Genomic DNA, 26,790 nt, shown 5'->3' with positions numbered 1-26,790 from the left:
AGACGCGCGCGCGCATCGAACGTCCGGCTGCCAAGCGGGCTTCCCCGCTTCCCTCAGAAGAGCCAGCCCGCTCTTCCGCTTCCGGCGCTCGGCCCCGCCCCTTCGCCGCAGCGGGGCCTTCACCTCCCCTCTAAGATGGCGGCGGTGGTGGCGGCGCGGAGCCTGGCGCGTTCCCGGGGGTTCTTCCTGCTCCCGTCCCAGCCCGGGGGGGCCCTCCGCCCGCAGGTAAGAGCCGCCGCCGCCCCCCCCAAACCGCGGGGCCCGAAGAGGAGGAGCCCGGCCGGCTTCCCCCGCAGGCACCGCCCGGGCCCCGCCGGCCCCAAGGTCACCTCCGCCGCCGCCGCTGCCGCTGCCCTCGTCCCTCCCGGGGTGAGCGGGCCGCCTTCCTCTGGGCGGGAGGGAGGGAAGGAGGGAGGGAGGCGGCCCGGCTGGGCGGAGGGGGTCGGTGGTCCGTCCCTTCGGTTCCCCGGCCGGGGCGGCGGCGGCGGCGTCCTGGGGTCCCGTCCTCCCTCCCTCCCTCCCTCCCGGCCGGGGTTGGCGCCGTCTCTCCTTTCCCCCCGTTTCGCTCCTTCTCTCTCTCTCTTTCTCTCCCTCCCTCGCAGGCCGGCGTGGCGTCGCGGCCGGGCCTCTCCCGCGGGAAGAAGGCGGCCCTGACGGCCCTCGGGGCGCTGGCGGCCGGCGGGGCGGGCCTGGCCCTGGCCCTCCACACCGCCGTGGGCGCCTTCGAGCTGGAGCTCCACCCGCCCCAGTACCCGTGGGAGCACGGCGGCCTCCTCAAGGCCTTCGACCACAGCAGGTAATTCCTCCCCCCTTCCCTGGCCGGGCCCTTCCTCGGCCTTCTGATGATGCTGATGATGATGCTCGTCATCCCCCCCCCCTCCGGCCGAGAGGGGCGCCCGCCGGCCCGCCGAGCAAGAGGGCCTTCCCATCACCACCACCCCGCCCCCCCCCGGTCCTCCCGAAGACCTGCCTGGCTTGCTTCCCCCCCCCCCAAAAAAAGGTGCCTTCGGCCAGACTCGGGCCACATCCTGGAACGGTGCGTGGGCGACCGACCGCTGGCCTGGGGTCTCGCCCGGAGGCTTCTTTGGCCGCTGCCCCACAAGGGACCCCCCCCCCCCCGGTGGGCTCCATCCTGCCCTCCCCTTCCTCTTCAGCAGGAGGATAAGAAGAAGGGCTCGGCCCCTGGGTCGGATCCTGCATTTTAGTTTTCCTATCAGGGGCTTTTTAAACATTCTAATCCAGATACCTGCCCTGCACCCCCCCGTCCCCGTCCCCCCCCCCCAGAGTTCTCTAGGGTCTGATCACCCTCCCAGGCAAAGAACCGAAGTCTGCGATCCGCCCTGGCTGGCGCTTTCTGCGGCCGCTGCTCCCCATCCTTCCATTATTGGTTGCTGCCGGGTGCCTGAGGTGATAGAAGGGGTTCAGCAGAGGGCGGGGGCGGCGGAAGGGGGGGCGGAGACGGTGGCTCACCTGTTAAGCAGGCCCTTCTCTCTGCAGCATCCGGCGTGGCTACGAGGTCTACAAGCAGGTGTGTTCTGCTTGCCATAGCTTGCAGTACGTGGCCTTCCGCCACCTCATTGGGGTCACTCACACTGAAGAGGAAGCCAAGGCTCTCGCTGCGGAGGTAGGTCAGGGCGGTCGAGGGCCAGGCTGGTGGCTCCCCCCGGGGAGTAGAGGCAGGGGTGGCCCGAAGGCAGACTTGGGCAAAGTGCGGCCCGAGGGCCACATATGGCCCACAAGCCACTCCTGTCCGGTCCGCAGGCAGTTTTGAACATTAAAACCATTTATAGCTTTTGGTCTAAAGTTGATCAGTTGCTGCAAATAACCTCTTTAGCACTGTATTTGTCAAGATTAACCAGTTTAAAATAAAAATAATCATAACATCACTGGTCCATGGGGTCACAAAGAGTTGGACACGACTAAACGATGACATCACTGTTTCATTTCATTTTTAAGTAACGTTGGTTTGGCCCCCGAACATAGTTCAGATTTTTCATGTGGCCCCCCCCTATAGAAATTCATGGCCCACCCCTGCCCTAAGGCTCCTCTGTGGCATTTGTCCCCCATTAGATTCAAGTGGAGGACGGACCTGACGACGAGGGCAACATGTTCACGAGGCCCGGCCTGATCTCCGATTACTTCCCTAAACCCTACCCCAACCCCGAGGCAGCAAAGGCGGCAAATAACGGGGCCCTGCCTCCAGACTTAAGCTATATCATAAGAGCCAGGTAACGCAGCTCTAGGCTGTCACCTCTGGGGCCGCCTGGCTTAGTCCCAGGGCACATCAGGGACTGGGCTGGTGGGCTTCTGTTGCTCTGGTGGGTGGCGTCGGTGTCGGCAGTGATCCTTGCGAGTGCTGGGTGGAGGATGTTCACCAGCTGGGGTCTCTGTAGGGCCTGATCCCTTCCTTCTCTCCCTTGCACTCCAGGCATGGGGGAGAAGACTACGTGTTCTCCTTGCTGACTGGCTACTGCGACCCACCTGCTGGTGTGAACTTGCGCGGCGAGCTCCATTTCAACCCCTACTTTCCTGGGCAAGCCATTGGCATGGCAGCCCCCCTCTACAACGAGATTTTGGAGTTTGAGGATGGTAAGTGGGGCCAGGTTAGGCCGACCGGGGGTGGCGTGGCTTCTCCGCATGCCCTCCCTCCCCCTTTGACACTCTTTCCTCTCCACAGGCACCCCTGCCACCCTGTCCCAGATGGCCAAAGACGTCTGCACCTTTCTCTGCTGGGTATCAATGCCGGAGCATGATACACGCAAGCGGATGGCTGTGAAGGTCAGCCTCCCTCCCACCAGTAGAGGACACAGGCTTGGGGTGGAGGGTGAGGCTGGCAAGAGCATGAAGAGAAAGCAGGGATGTGGAAAATCCCATAGCCGCCCAGAGTTGACTTGGTCTAGATGGGCGGGCTATAAATTTAATAAATAAAAGAATAAATAAACTGGGGGTCCCAAAAGAGGCCCACCCTGTGGCGCTTATCACCTCTCCCAGGAGTGGTTGGAGGGGTCGGGGACTGGGCTCTTCTCCCAGAAAAGCTGGGGCTGGAGATGCTGCCACCTTTTCCTCTGTGGGGGGGGGGGGCAGGGAGCCTCTGCTGGGGGGGGTGTCTTGAGAGCAGCGCAGAGTGGAGTTGCTCTCACTATCTTCTCTCCCTCGCTCTCTTCCAGGCCCTACTGCTAGGAGGCATTTTGTTTCCCCTCTTTTTTTTGTTCAACCGACACAAGTGGACAGTACTCAAGAGCCGGCAGTTGACCTACCAGCCTCGCAGAAAGTGACCCGAGAAGGGGCTGTGAATCTCCTTGTGATGCTGGAGCAGCAACGCCCTGTCCTCTGCCCCAGGAATGTATGCAGCGCCCTTCGCCCGTGCATTTGCGGTTATTTAACAGGTCTCCATCCATTCAGTAACCCACAAGGTCTTAGGAAAAGGACCTTGGGATTCAAGGGTGGCAGGCACCAAATAAATGAGTTTCTTCAAAAAGAAGCCAGTTGCTGTTCTGCATGTATAGTTAAAAGGGGGGTTGAAAATAAAACAGCCGCCAACAATAATGCCCTTGTGCAAAATGCTGGTAAGGCCACACCTGGAGTATTGTGTACGGTTCTGGTCGCCGCACCTCAAGAAAGACGTTGTGAACCTGGAAAAGGTGCAGAAGGGAGTGACTAAAATGATGACACCTGATGAGGAAAGGTGACAGCGTTTGGGGCTCTTTGGCCTAGAGAAGAGGTGCCTGAGCAAGGACATGATTGTGATGTATAAAATTATGGATCAAGTGGAGAGATGGAAGCGCTTTTCCCTCTCACACAATACCAGAACCAGGGGACATCCACTCCAGTGGAGTGTTGGGAGAGGGAGAATAGACCAAAGACAATCTTTCTTGACCCACCATGTTGTTAGTCTGTGGAACTCCTTGCCACAGGATGTGATGATGGCCTCTGGCCTACGTGCCTTTAAAATGGGATTGAACAGATTTCTGGGAAAAGTCCATTGCAGGTTACAAGCCATGATGGGGAATGTACAATCTCCAGGCTTAGAAGGAAGGTCCCTCCAAAGACCAGAGGCAGGGGAGGGGGATCAGGAGACAGGTCTCTCGTGGACTCCCAGAGGTGTCTGGTGGGGGCCATGGTGAGATACAGGGAGCTGGACCAGAGGGGCCCTCGGCCTGATCCAGCAGAGGGCTGCTCTTATGCTCTTGGATGTCTCCTGCGAGGCAGTCTTAGCTTCAGCAGGATGCCATCATCTTCTACCCCACACTCCCTGGCTGTTTTAAAGAATGTATTTCACAGTCCCAGTACACGTCTTTTTTTATTGATGGGGTTTGTTTCCACTGTGTAGTAACATATAAATCAAAGCCTTCTGTCTGTCCTTCCTGGCTGCTGATCTCGCCCATCATCACCCTAAATGTCTCACCACACACTGGCTGCTGCCCCAGATGGTCGGTTAAAAACCAGGTGCTTGTCCAGAAGCAGCTTGAAGGACCCAAGTATCTGTGGCAACAGATGAAGGATAGTGTGACCCGTTAGTGCAGCTGAGTCCACAGGCACAGTAGAGGAACAACGTGGGGGTGGGGGTGGGGGAACCTACTTCTAGTCCTCAGCCTGCAAACATATTCCTAAGGCAGATCTTATCAGCCCTCCAAGGAAGGCCCAGCGAGGCTTGCTCACTGGAAGGTGAGGAGTACCATCCCTGGGTGGTCCAGGGTTTTGGGGGGGAGGGCGAGACGGAAGGAGGAACCTTCTTCCTGCCTCCCTTGTCTCCAAGCGGTGGTCCTGGCAAAAGGGGAGGCCATCCAGGTGAGTCAAGGGGATTCAACAAAACACCAACGAAGCCCCCAGACCGGTTGTATCTCGTCAGACCTCTTGCTCCTCTTGCAGGTGCTCCGTCAGTGGCAGTTCCGGCAATCGGGGTGGCACCTCTCTCCATCCACGTTGCACCGGCAGCCTCCACTGGTGTCGCCCGGACCCTGCGAGGAAAGGGTGCCCCAAGAGATCAGGACAGCCAGGAGGGGGCTCAGGGGTGGGGGGTGGCTGCCTCTTAGAAGGAGGAGGTGGGCTTGGGAACTGGGTGCTCATAACTGGAGAGCTACACTTTGCCCACCTCCCATCTTCAGGCAGGTCCGTTGCCCTTTGCAGCCGGCCATGCAGTCCCCGCTCTGGAGATCATGGGATAGATACCGTCCGGGCAGGAGGGACGGACGGCGGGAATCTTCCCAAAGACTCTTCCTTTTGTGTGTTGGGGGTGGAGATTCTGGCCAGAGCTGCCTTTCAGTGCCTTATTATTACGACCTTCCTGCTGAACTGGCGGGGGGGGAGGGGGGTCTCAGCTTCATGTTGGAGACCACCAGCTTTCTTGTCCTGGATTCAAATATTGAAGTAGACGCACGGAACAAAAATTTAAGGGTTTCCGCTGACTCAGCACTGAAAGGTTCAGGAGACTGCAACCCATCCATGGAGCTCTGCACTGCATCGGGACCCTTACAAAGTGGCGTTACAAAAACAGAGGAATGGCCTGGCAGAATCAGGGCAGGGGAGGCGAGAGAAAGTCTTTTGGGAAGGTGCAAGAAAACGCTTCACTTCCAGACCAGGACCCCAGAACAGTAAGGAGGGAGCTCAATCCTTCCCCCTCCAAAGGGTCTCCGTGTCTCCAACAAAGCAGCAAAGGCAGCCTCTCAGACACACACACACACACCCGTGCGCCATGTCAAGAGGAGCCGACTGCCTGAGTTCAGCTCCCAGCCGGACACCCCCCTCCCCAGGATCTGCCGGCCGAGTGCTGGCCTCAGAGCTGCTTCCTGCCCCCAGCTGGAAGGAGGGCGTCCTCGCAGACTTACCCCTGGCCCCCATCGTGGCCCTTTGGTCACCCAGCAGATCTCGGTCTGGCAGACGGAGCACCGGAGCCAGTCGCAGCCCCCTTTCTTCTGCACAACGATGCGGCACACGGGGCAGTGCATGGCCTCTCCCAGGAGCACCAGCGTCTGGCGGGGAGGGAGGAAGAAGGGGAAGGAAGAGGCAAGTGGAGGGCAAGAGGGGCCAGAAGAACGGCCAGGCCAGGCCTGGGAAGCAGGCCTCTGCGTCCAGGCCGTTGTTCCTCCCTCTCCCTCAGGCAAGACCGCTTCCTTGGTAAAGGCACCCATTCACCCACCCCCCAGCCTCTCCCAGCTCCACGGCTTCTACAGACTTCTAGCTCTTATCGCCAGCGGCACAAAGCCTGTGCTCTGCCAGGGGAACCGCTTGCTCAGAGCCTCCAGCCCAAGTGACAGATTAAATACCATATTTTTCAGTGTATAAGATGCCCCCCTCCCACTTTTCTAACCCAAAATTAAGAAATCTAAGTGGGGCTTAGCAAGTGTAGGGGGAAAGGCATCAAAGCACAGCAGGATGGCTTCGATCCCTTCTTCCTCCCTTCATGCTAAGCCCCACGGGGCTTAGCAAAAGGAGGGGGAAAGTGAGCAAAGCAATCCTGCAACTGCATGATCGTTTTAATCCCTTTCCCCCTTATACAGCCACGAGATTGCTTTGATTCCTTCCCCCTTCTTTTGTTAAGCCCCATGGAACTTAGAAAGCAGAGGGGAAAGCAGGGATCAAAGCGATCCTGCAGCGCTTTGATCCCTGCTTTCCTTTTGCTAAGGATTAGCAAGTGGAGGGGAAAGCAGGGATCAAAGCCCTGCAGGAACAATTTGATCCCTGCTTTCCCCTCCACTTGTTTTTGTTCTCTCCTCAGCTTACTTCTGTGTATAAGACGACCTTCAATTTTTAGTCTAAAATTTTTAAACAAAAGTATAGTCTTTTACACAGAAAAATATGGTATTCATCCTTGTAAGTGAAGGGGGAACCATGGGGAGGAAGGACCAGCCATGGGGGAAATGGTCTGGAGAGGGGGGTACAGCAGGTGAGCCCACTCACCCTCGACCTGCTCCCTGCACTCCATTGGCCCAGGGGCATCTCCAAGGGGTGCCCAACACGTCGGTCAGCTCACCTTGAGCATCTCGCTGGTCTCCCGGGCAGCAGCATCCTTGTGGGCCTCAAACTGCAGTTTGTCCTGGTACTGCTTGCAGTTCATGCCCTCGTGAATGGCCTGTTGGGGGAGAGGAAGAGGACGGAAGTCAGGGTCCCTGGGGCCCGGCCAAGGAGAGGCCCTCTTCTGCCCCATGACGCCTCCAGGTCACTCCAGCCGGACCTGGCACGGCCTGGTTCACCTTCGAGGTCCTGACAGCTTTCTGGGCAGGACAAGAGGGCCCTGCATGCCATCATCCCTCAGCACGGGGAGGGGGGTGGGTGGGTTCTGAAGCCTGCTCTGCCAACAAACAGAAAGTGGTACAGCTTCAGAGCAAGGTGTGCTAAACCATTTTGAAGAGCATCCAAAGCCGCACAACAGGGGAAAGGTGGCCTCAGCCTTTCTCACGGCCGATACCTCCTCCTCTAAGGTGGCAAACAGACGGAGACGGCATTGTCCCCCTGGAGTCTCTCGTGTCCTTCCCTTCTGGAGCCTTTCGGGGCTCACACAGGTCCCCTCCGCACAAAGTGAAAGCCAAGCGGGCGGCTTCCATGCCGCCCCACAGCACTTAAAGCCCTCTCTGGGCAGTTTACGCGTCCACGATGCAGGCACCGTGAAGCTCAGAGGAGCCCCCGCGTCCGTTCTCTGCTCACCAAGGCCCCTTCCCGCTCAAACACACGCACACACCGAGGCTACCGAGGGGCCGCTGCCGGGCCCGCTTACCTTGCAGACCAAGCAGTTGAGGGCCCAGCAGATGGGACAGCGAAACTCATTGACATCGTCCTCGTAGATGCACCAGCCCAGACAGTCGGCTGTCCGGCAGTGGTAGCTGTTCTGGGCCCGGCTCTCGGCCACCGCCAGCCGCCGCTCCAAGAACCGTTCGTACTCGTCCCGAGACACCAGCTGCAGAGGGGGGGGCTGTCTTAGAGCCCCGGCTGGGCTGGGCGCGGGGAGCCCCCTCCCCTCCTCCTCGGCCCAAAGCATCACCTCTGCTGGACCTCCCCCCTCTGTCTGCCTTGGAGAGGTGACACGGCCCTTTGGAAGGGCTGGGCCTGCCCTCCAGACTCACCGCCCGGATTTCCCGGTCCTGGAGGTGGCTGTCGCAGGCATAGGAGTCGTCCCGGAAGGGGCAAGCCACCTGGGGCTCCTCTGTCCAGTTGATCAGCTGGCGCAGGCAGTCCCTGGGTAGAATGGAGGATTCCTGAGCTCTGGGGGGGGGGGCATCCCAAAGGCAGCCCACCCCTCCCAAAGGTGCCCCCCAAAGGGCCGGTTACCTGCAGAAGCTGTGCAGGCATTCCCGCAGCAGCACTCCCTCCCCTGGCTTCACCTCTAGATAGCAAATGCGACACTCCAACTCCTCCTGGTTCAGCACCAGCGCCTCTTCGTCCAGCTGGCACAACTGCTGGAAGTTCTGCAGCCTTCTCTGCTCCAAGGCCTGCGGGGGGGGGGGGGGGTTGGAGGGAAGTTGAGAAAATGCACTAGAAAGAGTGAGCCCCCCCCTCATGGCCAAGGCACGCCACCTCCGCCTGCCTCCTGAAGCTTCTGCCCCCGGGACCGCTTGGTCATCCTGCTGCTGCTCCTTCCGTCTCTTTGTCAAAAAGGGGCAAAAAGCTTCAGGGCATGGACGGCGACCCGATGCAAACCCCACGCCAGAGGCTCGAAACTTTAAGTGGGGGAGAAAATGGGGAGGAAAATGGAATCCGGTAAAGACCACCACCACCCCCACCCCTTCGCCCTCTGGGGCTGGGGGACCCATTGAAGAATCCTCAGCCCCTCTGCCTCAAACACCGACACATTTCAACATTTAAAACACAAGTTCTCAATCTGGGGCTTCTGACCCCAAGGGGGGATCATAAAGTGTTTTCTCGGGGGGGGGGGGTAACTGACATTATCTTTATCATATTACCTATGGTATATACCATGCTGCTTTATTTTAATCTTCCTGGCCCACAGATCACAGAATCGTAAAATGCTGACATGGGAAGGGGCCTCTTAAGGCCATGGAGTCCAACCCCCTGCTCGAGGCAGGAGCGCCGATTGAAGGGCCTCTGCCAGGTGTTTGCCTGTAAGTTCCTCTGGAAGGCCTCCCTCCAGCGTTGGGGCGCTGCTCCCCACCTCCCCTTGAGGTCATGGGCTCCATTCTCATACTGCAATAATCGGACATTTTTCCTGATATTCAACCAAAATCTGGCTTCCTGTAATTTGAGCCCCCCCCCCCTTGTTGTGTGTCCTGCACTCAGGGATGATGATCAAGAACAGACCCTGCCCCTCCTCTTCTGCAGGGCACCCTTTCAAGGATTGGCAAAGTGCATTCCTATCACCCCTCTGCCTTCTTTTCTCAAGGCTAAACGTGCCCAATAGGTAATCTTGAGCTGCTTGCTTTTCTCTCCTCCTCCGTATCCGTCTTTCGAGAACCCACACCAGCCCTTCTGACCGGCTCAAAGAGGCCTGATTCAGATGGGTGCTGGTGGACGCTGGGAAGGCTGACAGCCAAGAAGGTGGCAGGACTGAAGCGCTGTGGTTGCGGCAGCAGCCGTGGTACCTTTCGCTTCCCCCTGAGCCTCCCGCTCTTCCAGGTGTGGCAAGGGCCCAACAGCGAAGGGAAAAAGGACCCGGGCAAGGGGGAGCCTCCGGGTCCCACCTGAGTCAGGGAGGAAGAGGCCAAGAGGAAGGGCAAGAAGGTGAGGGAGGGGAACCAGGGAGGGGGCCATCGGGGGGGGCTTTCTTTGGGCCTGAGGGGGAGGGGCTCCTCACGGAAAGGGCTTTTTTGGGGGGGGGGAGACATGCACCCAATAAAGTATATTGATCTCAAGATATTTCCTTTTTTTTCTTTTCAATTTTTTATCTGCTAGAGGCTTATTTCTCCACACACACACACCCATTATGTATTATTACATTCATACTATTAGGTTAGAACTGTATTCTGAAAAAAAATCTATTTTTATTCAAATATCACAGGGGGCGTCACAGGTTCCTTGGCTCTTATAAAAGCAGGTCTTGACTGGGAAAAGTTTGGGAACCAGCGATTTAAAAAAATAACAGAAACAAAATGGACCTTTTTAAAAACACTTTTTTTTTCTCTAAGGGAAAAATGTTGGGGTGGGGAGAGGGAGCAAGTGCCACCCTCTGACACGGGCACATGTGGGGCCTCTGGAGACAGACGGCCCACCCTTGCCCGAGTCCTTATCATCATCATCATCTGCTGAGGAAGGGCTTCTCTGTCCCCCTGCTCCCAGAATCAGCAACCCTAGCAGCGTCCTGGTCAGGACAGCCGGTGCCACCCTCCTGGTGGTGATGGAGGTTCAGGCTGGGAAACAGAGGCTGGTGCCAGGGAAGGTCCGGGCACTTTCTGCCGATCAGCCTCTGCCAGCTCAACCGGTTGCGTGCGGGTGTCTTTCCTTGGCTTGCGGCCATTTCACCTCCTGCTTCCTTTCACACAGCAACTCCTCCAGGCCTCACACACACAGAGACCCCTCGGGAGCATCGGGTAGCGCCACCGGCCTTCCATGCTTCCCCACCTCAGACAAAGGCCGAGAGGGAAGAAGAGCCGCCCGCTTGGCCAACTGTCATCCGAGCCTCCAGACGTGTCCCACTGCATCCCACGACTCTGCCTTCCCAAAAGCCCCAGCGGGTTTGAACCCTCGCACGGATGCTGCCCTTTGAGGCTTCGGCGTCAGCCGGTTCAAGGAGCACGACGGGTGCTTCCGAACGGCAGGGGAGAGGGTCTGTTGCCTCGAGAGCCTGGCAGCGGGAGAGATCCCAGGGCGCAGCCTCCTCCAGGGTGGCCAACGGGTGGAAACACCGCCATCGGACGCTGAGTGAAAAGGGGCCTCAGGCCTGGAGACGGAGACGGGGAAGGAAAGGGGATCAGAGTCCATCCCGGCAAGCAGCTCAGGCTCCCGATGGCTCGCCCACCCACCCAACCACCCACCCAACCCACCACCAGCGCTCGACCACTTGGGGTGAATGGGCGCGGTGCTGCATGCCAAAGGGCTGGGAGTTCGGTTCTGGGGTTCATCACCTATTCTCCCCTTCAGAATATGCTGGAGAGGCTGGAGGAGGGTCCTCGGGAACCCAGATGGCCTGCTACGCCTGACCCTGATCTCCTTTCCCCGGGCATGTGTGTGTGTGTGTGTGTGGGGGGTCTGGCAGCTAAGTTGGAGCTGGGTTGGCCCGCAGTGATGTCCACCCATCATTGGGCAGCCCCTCGCATGGACGGCCATGTGAAAGGAGGTTCACCCACCCACCCCTCCACCGAGAGAGGCCCCCGTTCTCCTAGGCAGTTCTGGATCAGTGCATCCACCCCTGCCCCCCCCCCGCAGAGGAGACAGGGCCCCACTAGTGCCTCCTCTCTGCCCGCCAGCCAGCCGGCCTCCCTTCGTGGCACCTGGAGCCGGCTGCTTGCCCAGCCTCCCAAGGGGAGGGGGCCTCTCAGAAGCCCCCACGAACCTTTCCCCTCAGCTTGGGGATCAGCTTGTGCAGGGGGGAGGCGTGGTTTCAGCTGACGAACTGCAACACAGATGTCCACAAATGGGCAAGCGATGAAGCCACAGCCCCCCCCCCGGGCAATGCCAGCTCGCTCACCCCCTCCCCCTCAGGCTCTCACAAACAGGTCAAAAGAGCTCAGTCCAGCTGGGCGACCCCAGGGAGCCTTCTCAAAACCCGCAGCTGGGGGGGGGGAGGAAGAACTAGGCCAGGTAACACGTCTGCAGCCGCTCAAAGTGGATGGGGCTCTTTCCCCTTCAAAGGCTTGGTCTGTGCCAGATCTTGGCCCTTGCTCCCAAAGGAAGGCAGGCGCGGCAGGCACTGGGGACCCTGCTGGCCGCAGGCCACCAAAGGATCCCCCGTCCCGCCCCCGGTAGCAGCTACTGAGAACGAGGGTGAGGGAGTAGACAGAGCATGAGGCTAAAACTCACGGGCGTTTTGAGTTCAAATCCCTGCTCTGCCATGGCAACATCCTGGGAGATGGCGCCGACAGATCACTCCCGGAACATCTCCCCTACTTCAAAAACACCCCAAGAGTCGCCTGACACTGCCCACAACACAAGCAGCAGCAGGCGCGTCGTTTTACACATTAGCCTAAAAAGTGTCCCAGCTTAGCAATTAATGATCAGTTAACACGTGAAGTGAAAATAAGGAATGGTAAAGGTCTAGTGATTTCAAAGAGGTATGTTATTCATACTCGGAGCTGTCTTTTTGAAGGGGAAAGGCTATAGGCCAGCCAAAAGAATCCATGCATTTTTGGAGAGGAATGGGGTGAGAATGGACATCAACTGGCATTACGGATAAGCCTAGTCGCAAGGGTGAAGGTGGTGGCATGGGTGGGAAAACGCCAATGTGCCTTGTATGTCGTCACTACTGAACTCGTATTTTGGCTGAAGGAAGGAAGGAAGGAATGTCCCAGCGCTGCGGCTCCAGTTTTGTCTCAAAGGCCGACACAGACCTCCAGGAGCAACTGCTGCTGAGGAAGGTCTGACCCTTCCTGGCAAGTCCACGGTGCAGCCACAGGCAGTCTGATTTCGCAGACCATGTCGTTTGGCCGGCTACAGCGGTTCCTTGCAGGGGAAAAGGCTGCCTGAAAGGCAGAAGCCTCAGCCAAGCTTTCCCGAGGGTGAATTTCACAACAGATCCTCTCGTCCCACGAGAACGATTTGCAAGGGGTACGTAGGGAAACAATTCATTTTAGGAGAAAGACGCAGGCTTCATTTCTTGGCTGTGGAAGGACACCAGAACACAGGACACCTCGCCCAAGAGAACAATTTAATAAAACCAGGGACTTCCTCTGAAAATCACAACTTCAAATATACAAACATTCTGTGCAGACATTATTAACCCGTCTCAAGTAGTCACCTGAAATTCTATTGCTCAACCATCACAGCATTATGTCCCGGGAGACGAGGAGGCGGCCTGCCGTCCGGGCTGCTTTGTTCCCCGAGGGCTGGGGCAGGAAGCAGGAAGGGGGCCTTCACCCAATGGGCCATGGCCCAGGTGCAGCAGACAAGGCACAGGAAGGGGGGAGCCGGGACCCACTCAATCGGGGCTGAGGGTCAGCAGACACAAAACAGGGCCAGCCCCATGACATGGCCTGCTTCCGAAGGCGAAGGAAGAGGCAGAGGCCCCACCAGCACTTCTCTCCCCAAGTGAGACTGGAGCAATCCCACACCAGGGAAAAGGGGCCTCCTCAGTCACCCACAAGGCTTCTGCAAGGAGCACTAAAGGCAGGGAGTGACCTCCTCCGCTCCCAAGCCCACCACTGGTTCTTTGGTTCCTTCTGCCGGCTGCCTCGGCCCCTGCTCTGGCAGAGGCGCCTCTGCTCAGGAGCCCCCCCCCCCCAAAGGCACAAACCAAGGGCGACTGGGAAGGCCGTCCATCTGGGTGCCCGCCGCCACTGCCACTGCCAGAGCAAAGCTAGCCCCCAGCAGCAACCGGGCATGGCAGGCGGTGGCAGCAGCAGCAGCAGCGGCTCCAGAGCAGCCAGCCTGAGACAGAAGGTGGGACGAGGGAGCAGGGGAGTCAAGGAAGGGGCTCAAGGCCCCGTGCAAAAGGCACTGCAGGCACCCAAGAGGGCTGGGGGACACAACGCGTCCGGTGAGCGCCTCCCCAGCCACGGGCACCTAACCCTTTCTCAGGCCGGCAGAGACCAGCAGCCGAGGTTCCTCACCCAGGGATGCAAGCCTTCCTTTCTTCGCAGCCAGCAGGCAGAAATCAATCTGCCATTTCCGCTGGCTGTTTGCCTCTCCCCCACCCCTCTCAAACTCTGCCGTCTTGCATTTCAGGGACAGGGAGGACAAAGCGGGGACAGTTCTGCTGACAGGGCCAGGAAGAGAAACGGGCACAACCAGAACGCTTGTCAAGCTGTGACCCAGTCCAGTGCATGCCCTCCTCCTGCCTTTTGGCGTCTCCCCGAGAGTCCGGGCCTTGCCCAGTCACCGCTGCCACGCAGCCTTAAACCATCCACAGGGTATTTCCTTCTGTCCTTCCCCAGCTTGCTCAGAGGGTGATGGCTCCACAAAACGCCCCAGGGCCTGAGAGCCCCCAAGAACCTGAAGTGCTGCTGTTGCCGTTTTGAGAAGTCAAACGGGGGGGGGAGGGCACTGCCCCAAACCCAGCCCCCTCGGCCTCCGACTGACTCCTCTCCACGCCTGCCGGCACCCCGTGCATTTCTCCAAAGAGGGGCTGGCTGTCCCGATCCATGCAAAGAGGGAGGCCTGTGGGGGAGCCGCGCGCTGAGGGACGCCTAGGAGAACTCCGAGGAGAGGTGGATGAAGTCATCCAGGGAGCCGAGGCTCTGAGTGGCACAGGGCACGGCTGAGCCGTCTTCTCTCCTTCCCTTTTCCTGTTGTAAGAAAAGAAAGAAAGAAGAGAAGAGAGTCACCAGGTGCCACAGGGAGCCCCCCCCATTTCCCCCCACCTCCTCTGCAGACCCCGCCTTCACATAACAGCATCCCTGGGAGCAAGCTCAGCCACCAAACTGAGCAAGCTGCCTGATGGGTCCCTGATGGCTTCTCAGGCTACTGAGAAGTTCACTAAGCCCACAATCATTTCAGATGCAAAAGCTCCTTCTGGGATACGGGGAAAAAAAAACCCCCATCAAATCAAATACAGTACAGAATATGAGAAAAATAAACGTCAGAAAGAGTCACGTACGTGAAAACCAAACTAGATACAGAAATGTAACATTTGAGAAACTCAGAATAAGTACACTTAAAAATGATATATGCATCTATATACACAAATGAAAATCATAATACCACTGCATTAAGTCTATTCATTTTTCCCCGTTACTGGTTGCGTGGGTGGTTTTGAGTTTTTCACGGTGCTCCCGAGGGAGGATTTTCATCTGAAACGTGGTGGGCTCCCTGTGGGCATCTTTCTCTCCACGGAGTACCTCCCCGCCCCGAGTCTTTCCCCGCATCCTTTGCCCTCCATGTTTCTGCCTGCTGCTCCACACTCCCATGGTGGCCACTCACGGGGAGACAACGCCACCCCTGCCCCAAGGCGGCAAACTTCCTTCCAGATCTCCTCCCTGGGCCAGCGCAAGGCCAGCGAGGCAGGCGCTGGAGGACGAGCGTCCTTCTCTGCAGAAGCCAACCCCAACCCTCCCTGGCCACACAGCTCTCCAAAATGGGGTGGGGGCAAAAGACGGAGCACCCCCCCCGAGCCAAAACCTCCATAGACTGTTCCATCCGCTTCTATTCTCTCTATTCTCAATAAATCGCAGGACCTGACGTTGTTACAAACAAGCCAAAGCCGATCTGCTCTAAAAACAGGACAACCCAGAGCGCGACAAAGGAAGGGCAACGAGGACGCCATCGCCAGACAAGATGGAGGTGCTCCCAGTCAGTCAAAAGGCAGATCAGGGAAGAGAGATCCAGCCGGTGCTGGATGGAGTTATGCTCCCCCGACAAGCCACGCACACAGCTCGGGGGCGCTCCTGGACTCCACCCCCCCAAGCCTGGCGTGCGTCTGCTTAGCTAAAGCTGGTGTGGCAGCTGTGCCTGTTTCTCAAGTTGAATGATGGGGCTCCAGCGACACCTGCTTTGGTTACACCCCTACTTGGACTCTACCTGCAGCTGCCTTTGAAGACAGTTTGGAAATTTCAGTGGGTGCCAAATGCTGCACTCAAGACTTTTGTTCAGAGCTGGTTACAGGGAGCGTGTAAGTCCTCTGCTACTACAGCTTCAGTGGCCACCCCTCCGTCTCCAGGCCCCATCCAAAGTGCTGGATGTCACCTACAAAGCCCAATGCAACCTGGATCCAGGCCTTCCATGTAGAAGCCTCTCTCTCTTCCTGGCTCCAAAGATCTCTAGAGGAGACCCTTCTCTGGGTCCCACTGCTATCACAGGCGCGTCTGACAGGGATACGTGAGAAAGCCTTCCTCTGTGGTTGCTCCCAGGTTGTGGAAAGCTCTCCCTGGAGAGATCAGGCTGGCCTCCTCCCTTTTATCCTGCTTAAGCAGGTTTTTAATAATTAAACTGGGCAAGGCTGAATTGTTCCTGGATGCTGGGCATATGTTCCTTTTAAATGTGCTTTTAAATATTCCAAATGCTCCGAGGGCCTTTTTAAATAATCCTTATATGTTTACCAGTTTCCACAATTCATATTTTATTGTATATTTAGTCTAGCCTGTTTTAGTTCTTGTAAGTTATCTTGGGTCCCCTTGCTAGGGGAAAGGTGGTACAGAAGTGAAATAAACAAATAATAAATAAAAGGTTCAAGGTTTTGACACTGACATACAAAGCCCTCCATGGTTCGGGCCCACATTACCTGTTGGGACGTCTCTCCTTCATGTCATCTGCCCAACCTATTATTATTATTATTATTATTATTATTATTATTATTATTATTATTATTATTATTATTATTATTATTATTATTATTATTATTATTATTATTGATTTATTGATTTATTTACTTACTGGCCAGGTATGTAAACCATACCCGGAATTTAATATGGCTACCGGCCACACTTAAAAACTATATATATATATATATATATATATATATATATATATATATATATATATACACACACACACACACACACACACACACACACACACACACACACACACACACATAAACAGAAAAATTCACAAGACAATTAAGAACAAATTCTACAAAAGCCAATTGCCTCAACTCCCAGTTGCATCAGATGGTTACAAATTCAGCAGTTTGATGGCACAGGGAAAAAAGCTATTTTTGTGCCTCGATGTTTTAGTATACAGCGTCTTGTATCGCCGACCAGAGGGGAGAAGATTAAACAAGTTGTGACCAGGATGCCGTGGATCTGTCGCGATCTTTTCCGCTCTCTTTTTAACTCGTGCAATGTACAACTCTTCCAATGATGGCAAATCAGCTCTGATTATTTTTCCAGCAGTTCTGACAGTCCTCTGAAGCCTGTTCTTGTCCAGTTTGGTTGCCGAACCGAACCAAACAGTTATGGAAGAGCAGAGGACAGATTCAATAATGCCTCTGTAAAATTGGACAAGCAGCTCCCGAGGCAGATTGAATTTCCAAAGTTGTCGTAGGAAATACAGACGCTGGTGAGCTTTTTTAATGATGCCATCGATGTTAATTGACCATTTCAGGTCCCGAGAGAGTACAGTGCCCAGGAACCTGAACGACTCTACTACAGAGACCGTGCTGCCTAAGACGGAAAGTGGGAGTATACAAGGGGGGTGTTTTCGAAAGTCCACTACCATCTCCACCGTTTTCTGTGGGTTGAGCACTAAGCTATTACTGTTGCACCATGCGACAAGATGCTCAACTTCCCATCTGTATGCCGACTCGTCACCGTTCTTAATAAGTCCAATGACCGTCGTATCATCTGCAAACTTCAGAATCTTAACAGAGGGATTCGTGGAAATACAATCGTTCATATATAAGGAGAAAAGTAATGGGGAAAGTACACACCCTTGGGGGGCTCCCATACTAACTGTACGGATATTAGATGTTATTTTCCCCAGTCTCACTTGCTGTTTCCTATTTATCAGAAAGCTATGTATCCATTTACAAACAGAAATGGGTACCTTTAGTTGAATCAGTTTAAGATACAATTTAGATGGTACAATTGTATTAAACGCGGAACTGAAGTCAACAAAAAGAACCCGTGCATAAGACCCTGAGGAATCCAGATGTTGTTAGGATGTAGTGCATAGCCATATTGACAGCATCATCTACTGATCTGTTAGGCCGATATGCAAACTGGAGAGGGTCCAACAAAGGATCAGTGATGTCCTTCAGATGGGTCAGCACCAATCTCTCAAAGACTTTCATCACTACAGATGTTAAGGCGAAGGGTCTGTAGTCGTTCAGTCCGCTAATAGAAGCTTTCTTAGGTACAGGGGTAATAGTGGAAGTTTTAAGACATGTAGGGACACTACACAACTCCAACGAGCTGTTGAAAATCCGTGTTAGGATAGGCGCTAATTGTGCAGCGCACACTTTCAAATAGAAGGGAGTCACCCCATCTGCTCCCGGAGCTTTCCTAACCTTTTGTATCTGAAGAAGATCACGCACATCTTTTTCGCAAATCACCAAGGAAGTAGATTCCTGAGATAAAGGAACAACAGTAGGAGAGGCGGTTTTTAATACTTCTGAACCCAAATGGTTTACCGCAGGTGTAGATGGTGGTGTTTCAAATCTGCAGTAGAACTCGTTTAGGTCATCTGCCAATTTCTGGTTTTCCAGAACCGGGGAAGATGTTTTCTTATAACCCGTAATGTTCTGTAAGTTCCTCCAGAGAGTAGCAGAGTCATGATTTTCCATTTGTGTCTTCAACTTGTCGCTGTACGTTCTTTTTGCCGCTCGAATTTCCTTATTCAGTATATTTCTAGCCTGATTGTACAGGGTTCTGTCTCCGTTCCTATAAGCTACCTCTTTGGCATGTCGAAATTTCTTAAGCCTTGCTGTAAACCAGGCTTTGTTATTATTGTAGATACGCACGGTCTTAGTAGGCACACATAAGTCTTCACAGAACTTAATATAAGATGTTGTGGTTTCAGTAAGTTCGTCTAGGTTATTGGAAGTAGACTCAAACATATTCCAATCGGTGCAGTCAAAACAAGCCTGCAACTTTAACTTTGCATCCTCAGTCCAACGCTTGACTGTCTTAACCACTGGCTTAACAGCTTTCAATTTCTGTTTGTAAGTTGGAATAAGAAAAATCAGGCAGTGGTCAGAGCGACCGAGGGCAGCACGAGGGACAGAACGATAAGCACCCTTAATTGTGGTGTAGCAATGGTCTAACGTATTCTTATCCCTGGTGGAACAACTAACATGCTGTTTGTATCTAGGCAATTCATGTGATAAATTTGCCTTGTTAAAATCCCCTAAGACTATAAGCAGAGAGTCAGGATATTTCCTCTCTAGTCTATTTATCAAGTCAGCAAGAATACATACTGCATTATTGGTACAAGCTTGGGGGGCAATGTAAATTCCACCTAAGATTATCGAAGAGAATTCTCTTGGGGAATAAAATGGATGACAATTAATAAACAAAGCTTCCAAGTCCTCACAGCAGGTTTTCTCTAACACAGTCACATCTCTGCACCAATCTCTATTTATATAAAAACAAACTCCTCCACCCTTCGATTTCCCAGATGTTTCAAGTACGCGGTCTGCTCTGTAGATCTGAAACCCAGATAGTTCAATTATACTGTCCTGGACAGAACCGTTTAACCATGTTTCTGTAAAACAAAGAGCAGCTGAGCGTGAGAAGTCAGGGTTAACCTGATTGATGAGATGCAGTTCGTCCATTTTGTTAACAAGTGAACGGAGGTTGGAAAGATGAATAGATGGTAGTGCAGATCTCATTCCACGCTGTCGCAGCCTATTTAACGTGCCAGCACGTCGTCCTCTTTGGTGAATTCTTCTCCGAGTATCATACACAGCTGCTGCACCTCTCTTGACCAAAGCTATTGTGCTACTTTCTTCTTCCACAAAAACAGGAGGATACGTACATGGGAGGGCTTTGCTAATATTTAGAATTTCTTCTCTAGTAAATGTAATCCGAGAGGGGACACAGGACGCCATAAAGCAATGGATAGTTTTCCGTAATTACTCCAAGGCGTAAATGCAGTAATTGCTCCAAAACATAAGCACAATAAAGCTGAGTAGTAAGTCTTTACCAGCGACGCCGTCCTGGTGTCCTGATATATTGAGGAGGCAGGAGGCAGAAGGCAGAAGTTAACAAGTGTTAGCCATAAAACCATAAATCCATCGAAGAAGTAACAGCTAAAAATAGTAAATAGCCATTTATGGCCACAGGAACGACCCTAATAACGGCTCTAAAAAGACTATAAAACCGTAAAAACACGCCACTAAAACACAAAACACAAGCCGAGCACAGCCGCGGCTGCCGTTCACGGCGCCATCTTGATAGATCATCCCAGCTGAGGCTCCTCCGGAGGGGGGGGCACCCCGAGGGAGGCCCATAAATCCTCTCCAAGAGGCAGGGCCTTCTTTGCGGAAGCTCCCACTTTATGGAATCAGCTTCAGGATGAGGTCTGCCTAGCCCCCTCTCTTTTGATATTTAGGAAGCAGTTAAAGCTGCTGCTTTTCAAGGAGGGCTTCCTCACCGACCCTAGCTGGCCACCTTTCCCCCTCAGCCCTTTCTTCCATCCTCTCTGAGTTGATATGATCAGTTTTTGTGCTCTCTCAAATCAAATCAGTTTATTGTCATTGTAAGTATATACATAGTACACCCATACAACGAAATTTGCACAGACACCCAGAGGCCAGACCCACATGCACACACATAAAAAAATCCCCCCCAAAAATCACTAAGAATACAAACATCTACACCGCAGGCGATCTATTTTTAGGATTCCTTCTGTTGCGTTTAAGTGTTTTAATCTTTATTTTTGTTCTCCATTATAAGTGTTGTAAGCACCCAAAGGAGTACCTCGGCATTAGTGGGATGCGAATGAATGAATAAATATAAAACAAATATAAAAAGAACAAAAGCAAGTTTGCAGTGGCAAGGATCTTACCCCATGATGAGATTTGTGCCAGCCTCTTTTCTCAGGAGGTGCTGCCCCACAAAGGCCAGGCACTAAACAGATTGCCAGTGCTGGCAGCCATGCAGAGCCCCTCGGGAAGGGCTCTCCAGGAAAGAGCAAGACACAGGAGGAGCGAGGCTGCCTACCTTCTGGTACTGCAGGATCCCCTCCTTTTCCTGCTGCATGCGCCACAGCTCGGTCTCATCCGGTCTGTAGCTCCCAGGAATCACGTAGTTGGCAGGCCGGTCGGCGCTGCACATCTCACAGCCAGGGCGGGTGGGCTTATTGATAAACGTGCAGGTAGGACACGACCAGCCGGCCTGAAAAGGAAGGAAGGAAGGCCAGTTGAGGCTGCAGGGCTGACCCCTTGTTAGAAGAGCCGGGCACCTGGGCCCCTGCCACGTGTCTTAAAAAGCACTGCCACCGCACCACTTTTGGGAAAGTGGAGCCGTGACACAGGATGAGCTACAGCTCCTTTTCTGAACAGGAGTTTGGGGTGAGAAAGAAGAGAAAAAAGGCCACCAGGAGCACAGAAGGGCAAGAAAGTGCAGGGCCGCTTCGCTGGGGACTGGCTGTGAGGTCGGCAGCTCTATCTAGCATTTAGCAGAGCAACCACTTACCTGTACGGGGGAAGGAGGGGCAGGATGAGGGACAGCATTTGGGGCAGGTGGAGTGCGGGCATGGCCGGAAAGAAGATTATTGACCCTGAGAGAGCCCAGAAATTGGCTGATCTCCCCAATGTCCATCTTCCGGTTGCCATCTTTCACACCTGCAGCCAGAAGAAGAACGGCAGGGAGGCATCACTGTCAAGGATAATTTCCACACCGAAGCAGAACAAGGTCTATAATAATTAGCAGCCATATTTGACAGGTGTGCAAAAGGCTGAATCATGCAGAATGTGTATTAAATGAAGTAGTGTCCGGGGCGATGCAATGTCCTCACTGATTGGCTATATGTAAATTGTGCATGTGTACAAATGTGTGGACATGTGGAAAAGATGTAGGATCTCTTCTGATGAATGACATGCTGCCAGTTTGTACTGCTAAAACTTCTGCATATATTGTAAATATACTTGGCGGTGGAAGAAGGTGTCTTTGTATGTGTGGTTCAACTGAACTGCATGGACTGGGACAAAACTCTGCTAATTTACACCAAGAGTCACCCCCTTTCCAAGACTAGCCATACTAGGGAAAGTCAGAGCAAACGAGGGCACCAACGTGCCTCCTAGGCCAGCCACGGGTTCAGCTGGCTCTGCAAGCTGCTGATCTCTCACCTTTCTTTGGCAGAGGGTTGGGCAAAGTGCTATATTTGCGACTGGCGTTAGCACCGTCAACGAGCGACGAGGAGGCCGGCTGGAGGACCACCCAGTCTTTGTCCTCCTTGTAACGCTGCTCCGAGAGCTTGGCACCCTTTGCTGTCAGCAGGTAAAGAAAGGCTACGTCTCCGTCCTTCCGGATCCCATACGAGCCAAGCGTTCGGTCATCCACACAGAGGCACTGCCCAATGATCCAACGCTGGACGCTGGGGTGGAAGTCATAATCCTGAAAGACCTGGCGGAAAAGCGGTTCAAGGAAGAGAAAGGGGATCAGGGCCTGTGAGCTAACTCCCAATCCAGTAGCCCACCATGTGTTTCCCTCCCTGTGCTGTAAGACCTTCTCTGGCCTCCCCACCACATGCCCCACAGGGCAGGCAACCGGTCTACGCATTGCCCAAATAACAACCCTAACCCAAATACCTGCTGCCTGAGGGCGGCGATGGTGGTGAATGTGTGGACACGCGTGGTGAAGCGGGCTGAGTGGAGAGCATCTTCCACTTGCACCTTCATGCTGCCAAAGAAGGGACCAAGCAATGAAACAGCCAGCAGCCTCCAGGGAGCAAAGGGAGCTGTCCAGACCCCACCCAAAGCCTAAGGCCAAATCAGGGCAGGCACCACCCACGGTGGCCTCATCCCCCACTTTCTTCCCACACCTGATCTCACTCGTGGGGTAGCAGGACTCCTTCAGCAGAATCCGCAGAGGGGTGCGCTGCTGCGCAAGCGCTGTGGCCCATCGCACAGCCTCCTCCTCGTCTCCAAGCTCAATAGCAGCACAAAGACGGCGCGTCAACTCTTCTAGAGGAAGGAGAAGAATTGGACTGACTTGGTTCCATTCCTTTGGGTTTTTGAAAGTAATGCTGCCTTTCAGGACCAAGCCCACTCAGGAGGGCAACCGCCCACCGCCCAATCACGGCTGGCACAGGTGCTTAGCTGACAGCTTTTAAGATGGGGGAGAGGAGGCCGTTGAAGGGCCCTGGACCACTTGGCCACCAACCTTTCCTTGCAAGTTCCAAGGGCAGGGAAGCGTCAAGTTCCCGCACAGGCCCTGCATTCACCATAGCCGAAGGATAGTGAGGAGACCATCCAGTGAGAACCCCGACACCCTCAGGAGCTGAGAGAGAGAGAGAGAGAGAAGAGAGGAGAAGAATTATGGGGGTTTTTGTTTATAGCACCTGCAACACTGCTTCAGAGCAAAAGACTCCCAGTATGAGTTACGAGGGGGAAAAAAGATCAAAACCCTGAGAAGGCTTCAAACCTAAAGCCATTTCGAACTGTGCGCATCCATCCGGGTTCACTGCAAAGATTTTGGTGAGAAGCTTGAGGCCAACTATGATACCAACTAGACCTCACTAGGGAGGGCACTCCAAGAGCGAGGCACCCCAGTGGAGAAAGATCTTTGCACGGAGCTGTGGGACAAAGGAGGAGAAGCCTCCCTCGCAATGAAGGGGTCTCTCTCAGAGAAAGACCTCCAATTAAGAAGGCCAGAAGTCACTTGGTGCCAAGTCTGATCCCGTCTCCCTCCAGCCTGTACTGTCAAGAACGACTCACACAACTCTGGCTTTGTAGGGTTTTAGAAAAGATCTGTTCCCTTTCAGGTGCGCGTGAGCAGAGCTCCACAGGGGCTGCTCACAGGCAGCCAGTTTGTTTACTTCCTGTTTCGGAGGAAGGCCCAGCCCTCCACATGCATAATGGGCAAGGCTCCTGTACAACAAGAACTAAAATGAGAGGGAACGTTGGTTCCCAGCCCTATTGGAGATGCCAAGGATGGAACCTGGGACCTTCAGCATCCCACGTAGGGCTTTGCTGGTGAATCGCTCTGCCCCTCAAAGCTGTTCATTTCCATACAAGAGGAAATTCTAAACAAGAGACAAAACAGGTCGAAGCGGAAGGCATAAGAAGGATTATCTGCCTGCCTGCCTCTCATTAAGATACTGCACCAAATGAAGAGCGGTGCTGCCTGTCAAGGCAGCTGCATCTGGCAGACCTGAAACATCTAAACCTCAGCAGAGCATAAATCGTGATCTGCAATGAGAGACAAGTACACTGCCAAAAGCCAAAGGAAGGAGAGGAGGCCGAGAGCTGCTCCTCATTCTGAATAAGGATGAGCTCCCTTGGATGGTGAGAAGCTCCGCTGGCTCTTGGCAAGCATGTCCCCGCGCTGGCAAGCACACCCATCTCATCTTGCCATGCACCTCAACTCCCTGCCTTCCTGCAGCAGCTCTGAGCCCAAGGTCAGAAGTAATTCCAGGAGGGAAGTGCGTATTCTGCTGCCCAAGTGTGTGGCCTGAATCAGCCCTCCTTCAAGCTGCTGGGACCCTCCCTGGGGGAGGGTATTTACTGTTTCTCTCCTCAGCCCCTATCATTCTGTCTGAACCACAGCATCCCACTTCTGCCACCACGTCACGGTGATGGACTTTGCTAGGCCAAACCCCCCAAATCCTTCCACAGGAATCCACAGATTAAACTTCCAAGGTTTTCTGATGTTTCATTTCCATCTCAGAGATTGTGTAACAAAAGACCACTTCAAACAACTGACTCACAAACACCCTTAAGAAATAAGCCAAAACGAACAGTAAAGCAAACCATGGCCCTAATTAAAAAATACGCACTGGATTCATGCATGAGAGGATGAAAGCTCTTGCGTCCATCTGCAGAATTAGCCCAGCACGGCTCTTGTAGGTAGTCAGGCCTTTCTCAGTACAAGAGCCTCCAGACCCCCCCCCCCCCAACCCCATATGTCCTGGGAAGGAGCTGACCTTTGTGTACCTCCCGGAGGGAGCTGCTAACGACAGTCCACCACTTCTGCGCCTCCTGCTCGTCCTCAAAGTGAAAGACCAGGGGATCATCAGGACTGGCTAAGACCTTCAGCTCGTGGCATGTGGCACTCTTCAGCTTGTAGGAAATGTCTTGGAGGCTGTACTCGACCAAGTTCTGGGGGGCACAAAAGGAGGACTGATTCCACCTGAAACCAGGCAGCCCCCAACCATTTCACCTTTTGTGCAGTTGTGCCCAACATTTCAAATAGGTGCACTGGAATAGGGGCAACTTGAATCTTCAGCCAGATTTATACTGAATACCAGGAAGAAAACCTCTTGTATGACAGCATGGAACCCGTGACCTCAAGGGGAGGTGGGGGGTCCACTCCAATGTTGGAGGGAGGGAGGCTTCCAAGAGCAACTTATAGGCAAGCACCTGGCAGATGTCCTAAGATCTGGCTTCGTGCCTTGAGCAGGGGGTCAGGTTTGGACTCTGTGGCCTTAAAAGTTCCTTACAAGGCCATAATTCTGTGGCGACCATCATCATCATCAACAACAACTAGGCCCTGAGGGAGCCCACAGGCTGGAAGCAACCTATGGGGCCCTCCCCCGGGGGGAGCCAAGCGGGGGTGGAGCGATCCCAGCCTCCCTTCTCCCTGGGTCGGGGTAACCCTCGGGGAACGCCAACGAAGCGGGACGGCGGCTTCGGGGCTCCTTCCTGCTCCTCCGGGCTGACCGAGGCAAAAGGCCTGCCTTCCGTCCGGCCTCTCACCGCCGGAGGCGAATAAAGGCCGCGGAAAGGAAGGCAGCAGCCCGGCCGCCCCCGGCCTCGGGCCCCTCGCGACTGGGGACGGCTCTCCGGCCCTCAGCCCACTTCCAGCCCGCTCGGGAGGGGGGGCGGCGGCGGGGGGGGGGAGGGAAACAGACAAGCAGGCAGGCAGGCAGGCAGGCGCGCACCCACCCACCCACCGGCCTCCCCTCCCGGCTCACCGGCTCCGAGTCCGGGCCGCCCCTCAAGCCCAGCCGGAAGCGCTCGGGGCCCGGAGCGGCGCTCAGCTGGAGCCGGAAGAAGCGCTGCGACTCCCGCCCGGGCGAGGACGAAGGCGGGGCGGCAGGAGGCGGTCGCAGCACCCAGGCCCGCACCGACGCCACCACCGGCAGGCCTGACGCCACAGCAGGAGCCGCCGCCGGAGCCGCCGCCATGAAGGCCCCTGCCGGAACCGGAAGTAGCGGAAGCGCGGAGGAAGGAGGGGGAAGAGGAGGCGGCGGACGTGCGGTGCACCAGCAGCTCTTGCTCCCCCGCAACAACGGCGCCCTTCGGCTAGGTTCCGGGGCTACCGCCGGCTCTCGGCGCCCCCGGAGGCCCCCGGCCAGGAAGCAGAGCCTCCTCCGGGCGGGCAGGCGGGCGACTGCGCACGGCGGCGCTCAGGCAGCGACGGAGAAGGCTCTTTCGGAGAGGGGCGGGCGGGCGGTCAAGTCGCCTCGGCTGCTGGCGGAGGGTGCCCGGGAGGGAGGGAGCCCCGGCTGGCGGGGAGCAGGCGGCGCCCGGGGGACAAGAAGGGGCGCCCACGGAAGGAAGCGAAGGCCCCGCAGCGCCCGGCTCGGTGTCATCGCGGCGAAGGCCGGCAGGAGCTCCTCTCTCTGCCGCCTCCCTCCCTCCCTCCGGCGAGCACCGACGGGGGACGGAGACGGACGCTCGCCGAGGGAAGAGCTCGGGCTTTCAAGCCGGTGCCTGGAAGAGCTTCCGAGAGACCGGCGGAGGCGGCGGAGGCTTCTTCCCCGGCCGGCGGCCGATCCTCTCTGCGGGCACCTCGGCTGGGGCTTCCTTTCGCCGCCCAGCAGCAGCGCCATCCTCGAGGGGGGCCCTTCGAGGCATCTCCCCTGCTCGAGGCTCTGCCGCGGGAGACTGGAAGCGGCCTGGCCGGGCCTCCCCCCGGCGGACGAAGCCCCCACCTCCTCGGCCGGGCCTCCCCGAGCGTGGGTCTCTTGCGGTCCCCGTGCTCGGGGAAGGGAGCGCCTTTCCAGGAGAAGCCCGGCGGGCTCCGTCCCCGATGAGCCGGGCCCCACCACCACCACCACCCCCTCGACCCTGGCCGCCCTGCCCGCCCTGCCCCCGAGGCGGCGAGCCCTACTTCTGGCCTTGCCCGGGGCTAAGGCAGACGGGCAGGTCGCGCTGGCGCCGGGCTTACTCTGGCGCGGAGGCTGCGCGCCTACGCCCGACCGCGC

The 26,790-nt window shown here is 55.5% G+C and overlaps 2 protein-coding genes across 3 annotated transcripts; one reads left to right on the top strand and one right to left on the bottom strand.

Annotated features, from left to right (window-relative positions):
• The first annotated feature begins 66 nt into the window (after positions 1–66).
• CYC1 (cytochrome c1) lies at positions 67–3,481 on the top strand. Its single transcript, XM_072999474.2, has 7 exons — positions 67–225; positions 603–796; positions 1,498–1,624; positions 2,071–2,228; positions 2,429–2,589; positions 2,678–2,778; positions 3,168–3,481. The coding sequence occupies exons 1-7, from the start codon at positions 136–138 to the stop codon at positions 3,273–3,275; spliced, it is 939 nt and encodes a 312-aa protein (XP_072855575.1). The 5' UTR covers positions 67–135; the 3' UTR covers positions 3,276–3,481.
• Positions 3,187–25,959, bottom strand: SHARPIN (SHANK associated RH domain interactor). Of its 2 annotated transcripts, none has more exons than XM_072999470.2 (15): positions 25,555–25,959; positions 24,565–24,739; positions 22,803–22,919; positions 22,462–22,603; positions 22,229–22,319; positions 21,767–22,043; positions 21,114–21,262; positions 20,640–20,813; positions 8,263–8,423; positions 8,058–8,169; positions 7,712–7,891; positions 6,971–7,069; positions 5,826–5,969; positions 4,852–4,958; positions 3,187–4,482 (listed from the first exon to the last, which is right to left on the bottom strand). In XM_072999470.2, exons 1-14 carry the CDS (start codon positions 25,765–25,767, stop codon positions 4,878–4,880), a joined length of 2,115 nt encoding a protein of 704 aa, XP_072855571.2. In that variant the 5' UTR covers positions 25,768–25,959; the 3' UTR covers positions 3,187–4,482; positions 4,852–4,877. The 2 variants fall into 2 exon arrangements, with proteins under 2 accessions (XP_072855571.2, XP_072855572.2); XM_072999471.2 differs by having other exon boundaries at positions 22,462–22,600.
• Between the last annotated feature and the right edge of the window lie 831 nt (positions 25,960–26,790).

This window comes from Pogona vitticeps, chromosome 4, assembly GCF_051106095.1.
Source record: "Pogona vitticeps strain Pit_001003342236 chromosome 4, PviZW2.1, whole genome shotgun sequence".
NCBI lineage: Eukaryota > Metazoa > Chordata > Lepidosauria > Squamata > Agamidae > Pogona > Pogona vitticeps.
Note: the sequence above shows the minus strand (reverse complement) of the source record. Positions and strands in the feature narration are given on the sequence as shown.

What these genes read in the sequence shown, in the direction of transcription:
- CYC1 (XM_072999474.2), top strand. Translation starts at nt 136, where the DNA reads ATGGCGGCGGTGGTGGCGGCGCGGAGCCTGGCGCGTTCCCGGGGGTTC. An exon ending in GGGGGGCCCTCCGCCCGCAG is followed by an intron (nt 226 to 602) that starts GTAAGAGCCGCC and finishes CCTCCCTCGCAG; the next exon opens with GCCGGCGTGGCGTCGCGGCC. An exon ending in GATTTTGGAGTTTGAGGATG is followed by an intron (nt 2,590 to 2,677) that starts GTAAGTGGGGCC and finishes TCCTCTCCACAG; the next exon opens with GCACCCCTGCCACCCTGTCC.
- SHARPIN (XM_072999470.2), bottom strand. Translation starts at nt 25,767, where the DNA reads ATGGCGGCGGCTCCGGCGGCGGCTCCTGCTGTGGCGTCAGGCCTGCCG. An exon ending in CCTCCGGGAGGTACACAAAG is followed by an intron (nt 22,920 to 24,564) that starts GTCAGCTCCTTC and finishes TCTCTCTCTCAG; the next exon opens with CTCCTGAGGGTGTCGGGGTT. An exon ending in CTTGGAACTTGCAAGGAAAG is followed by an intron (nt 22,604 to 22,802) that starts GTTGGTGGCCAA and finishes TCCTTCCTCTAG; the next exon opens with AAGAGTTGACGCGCCGTCTT.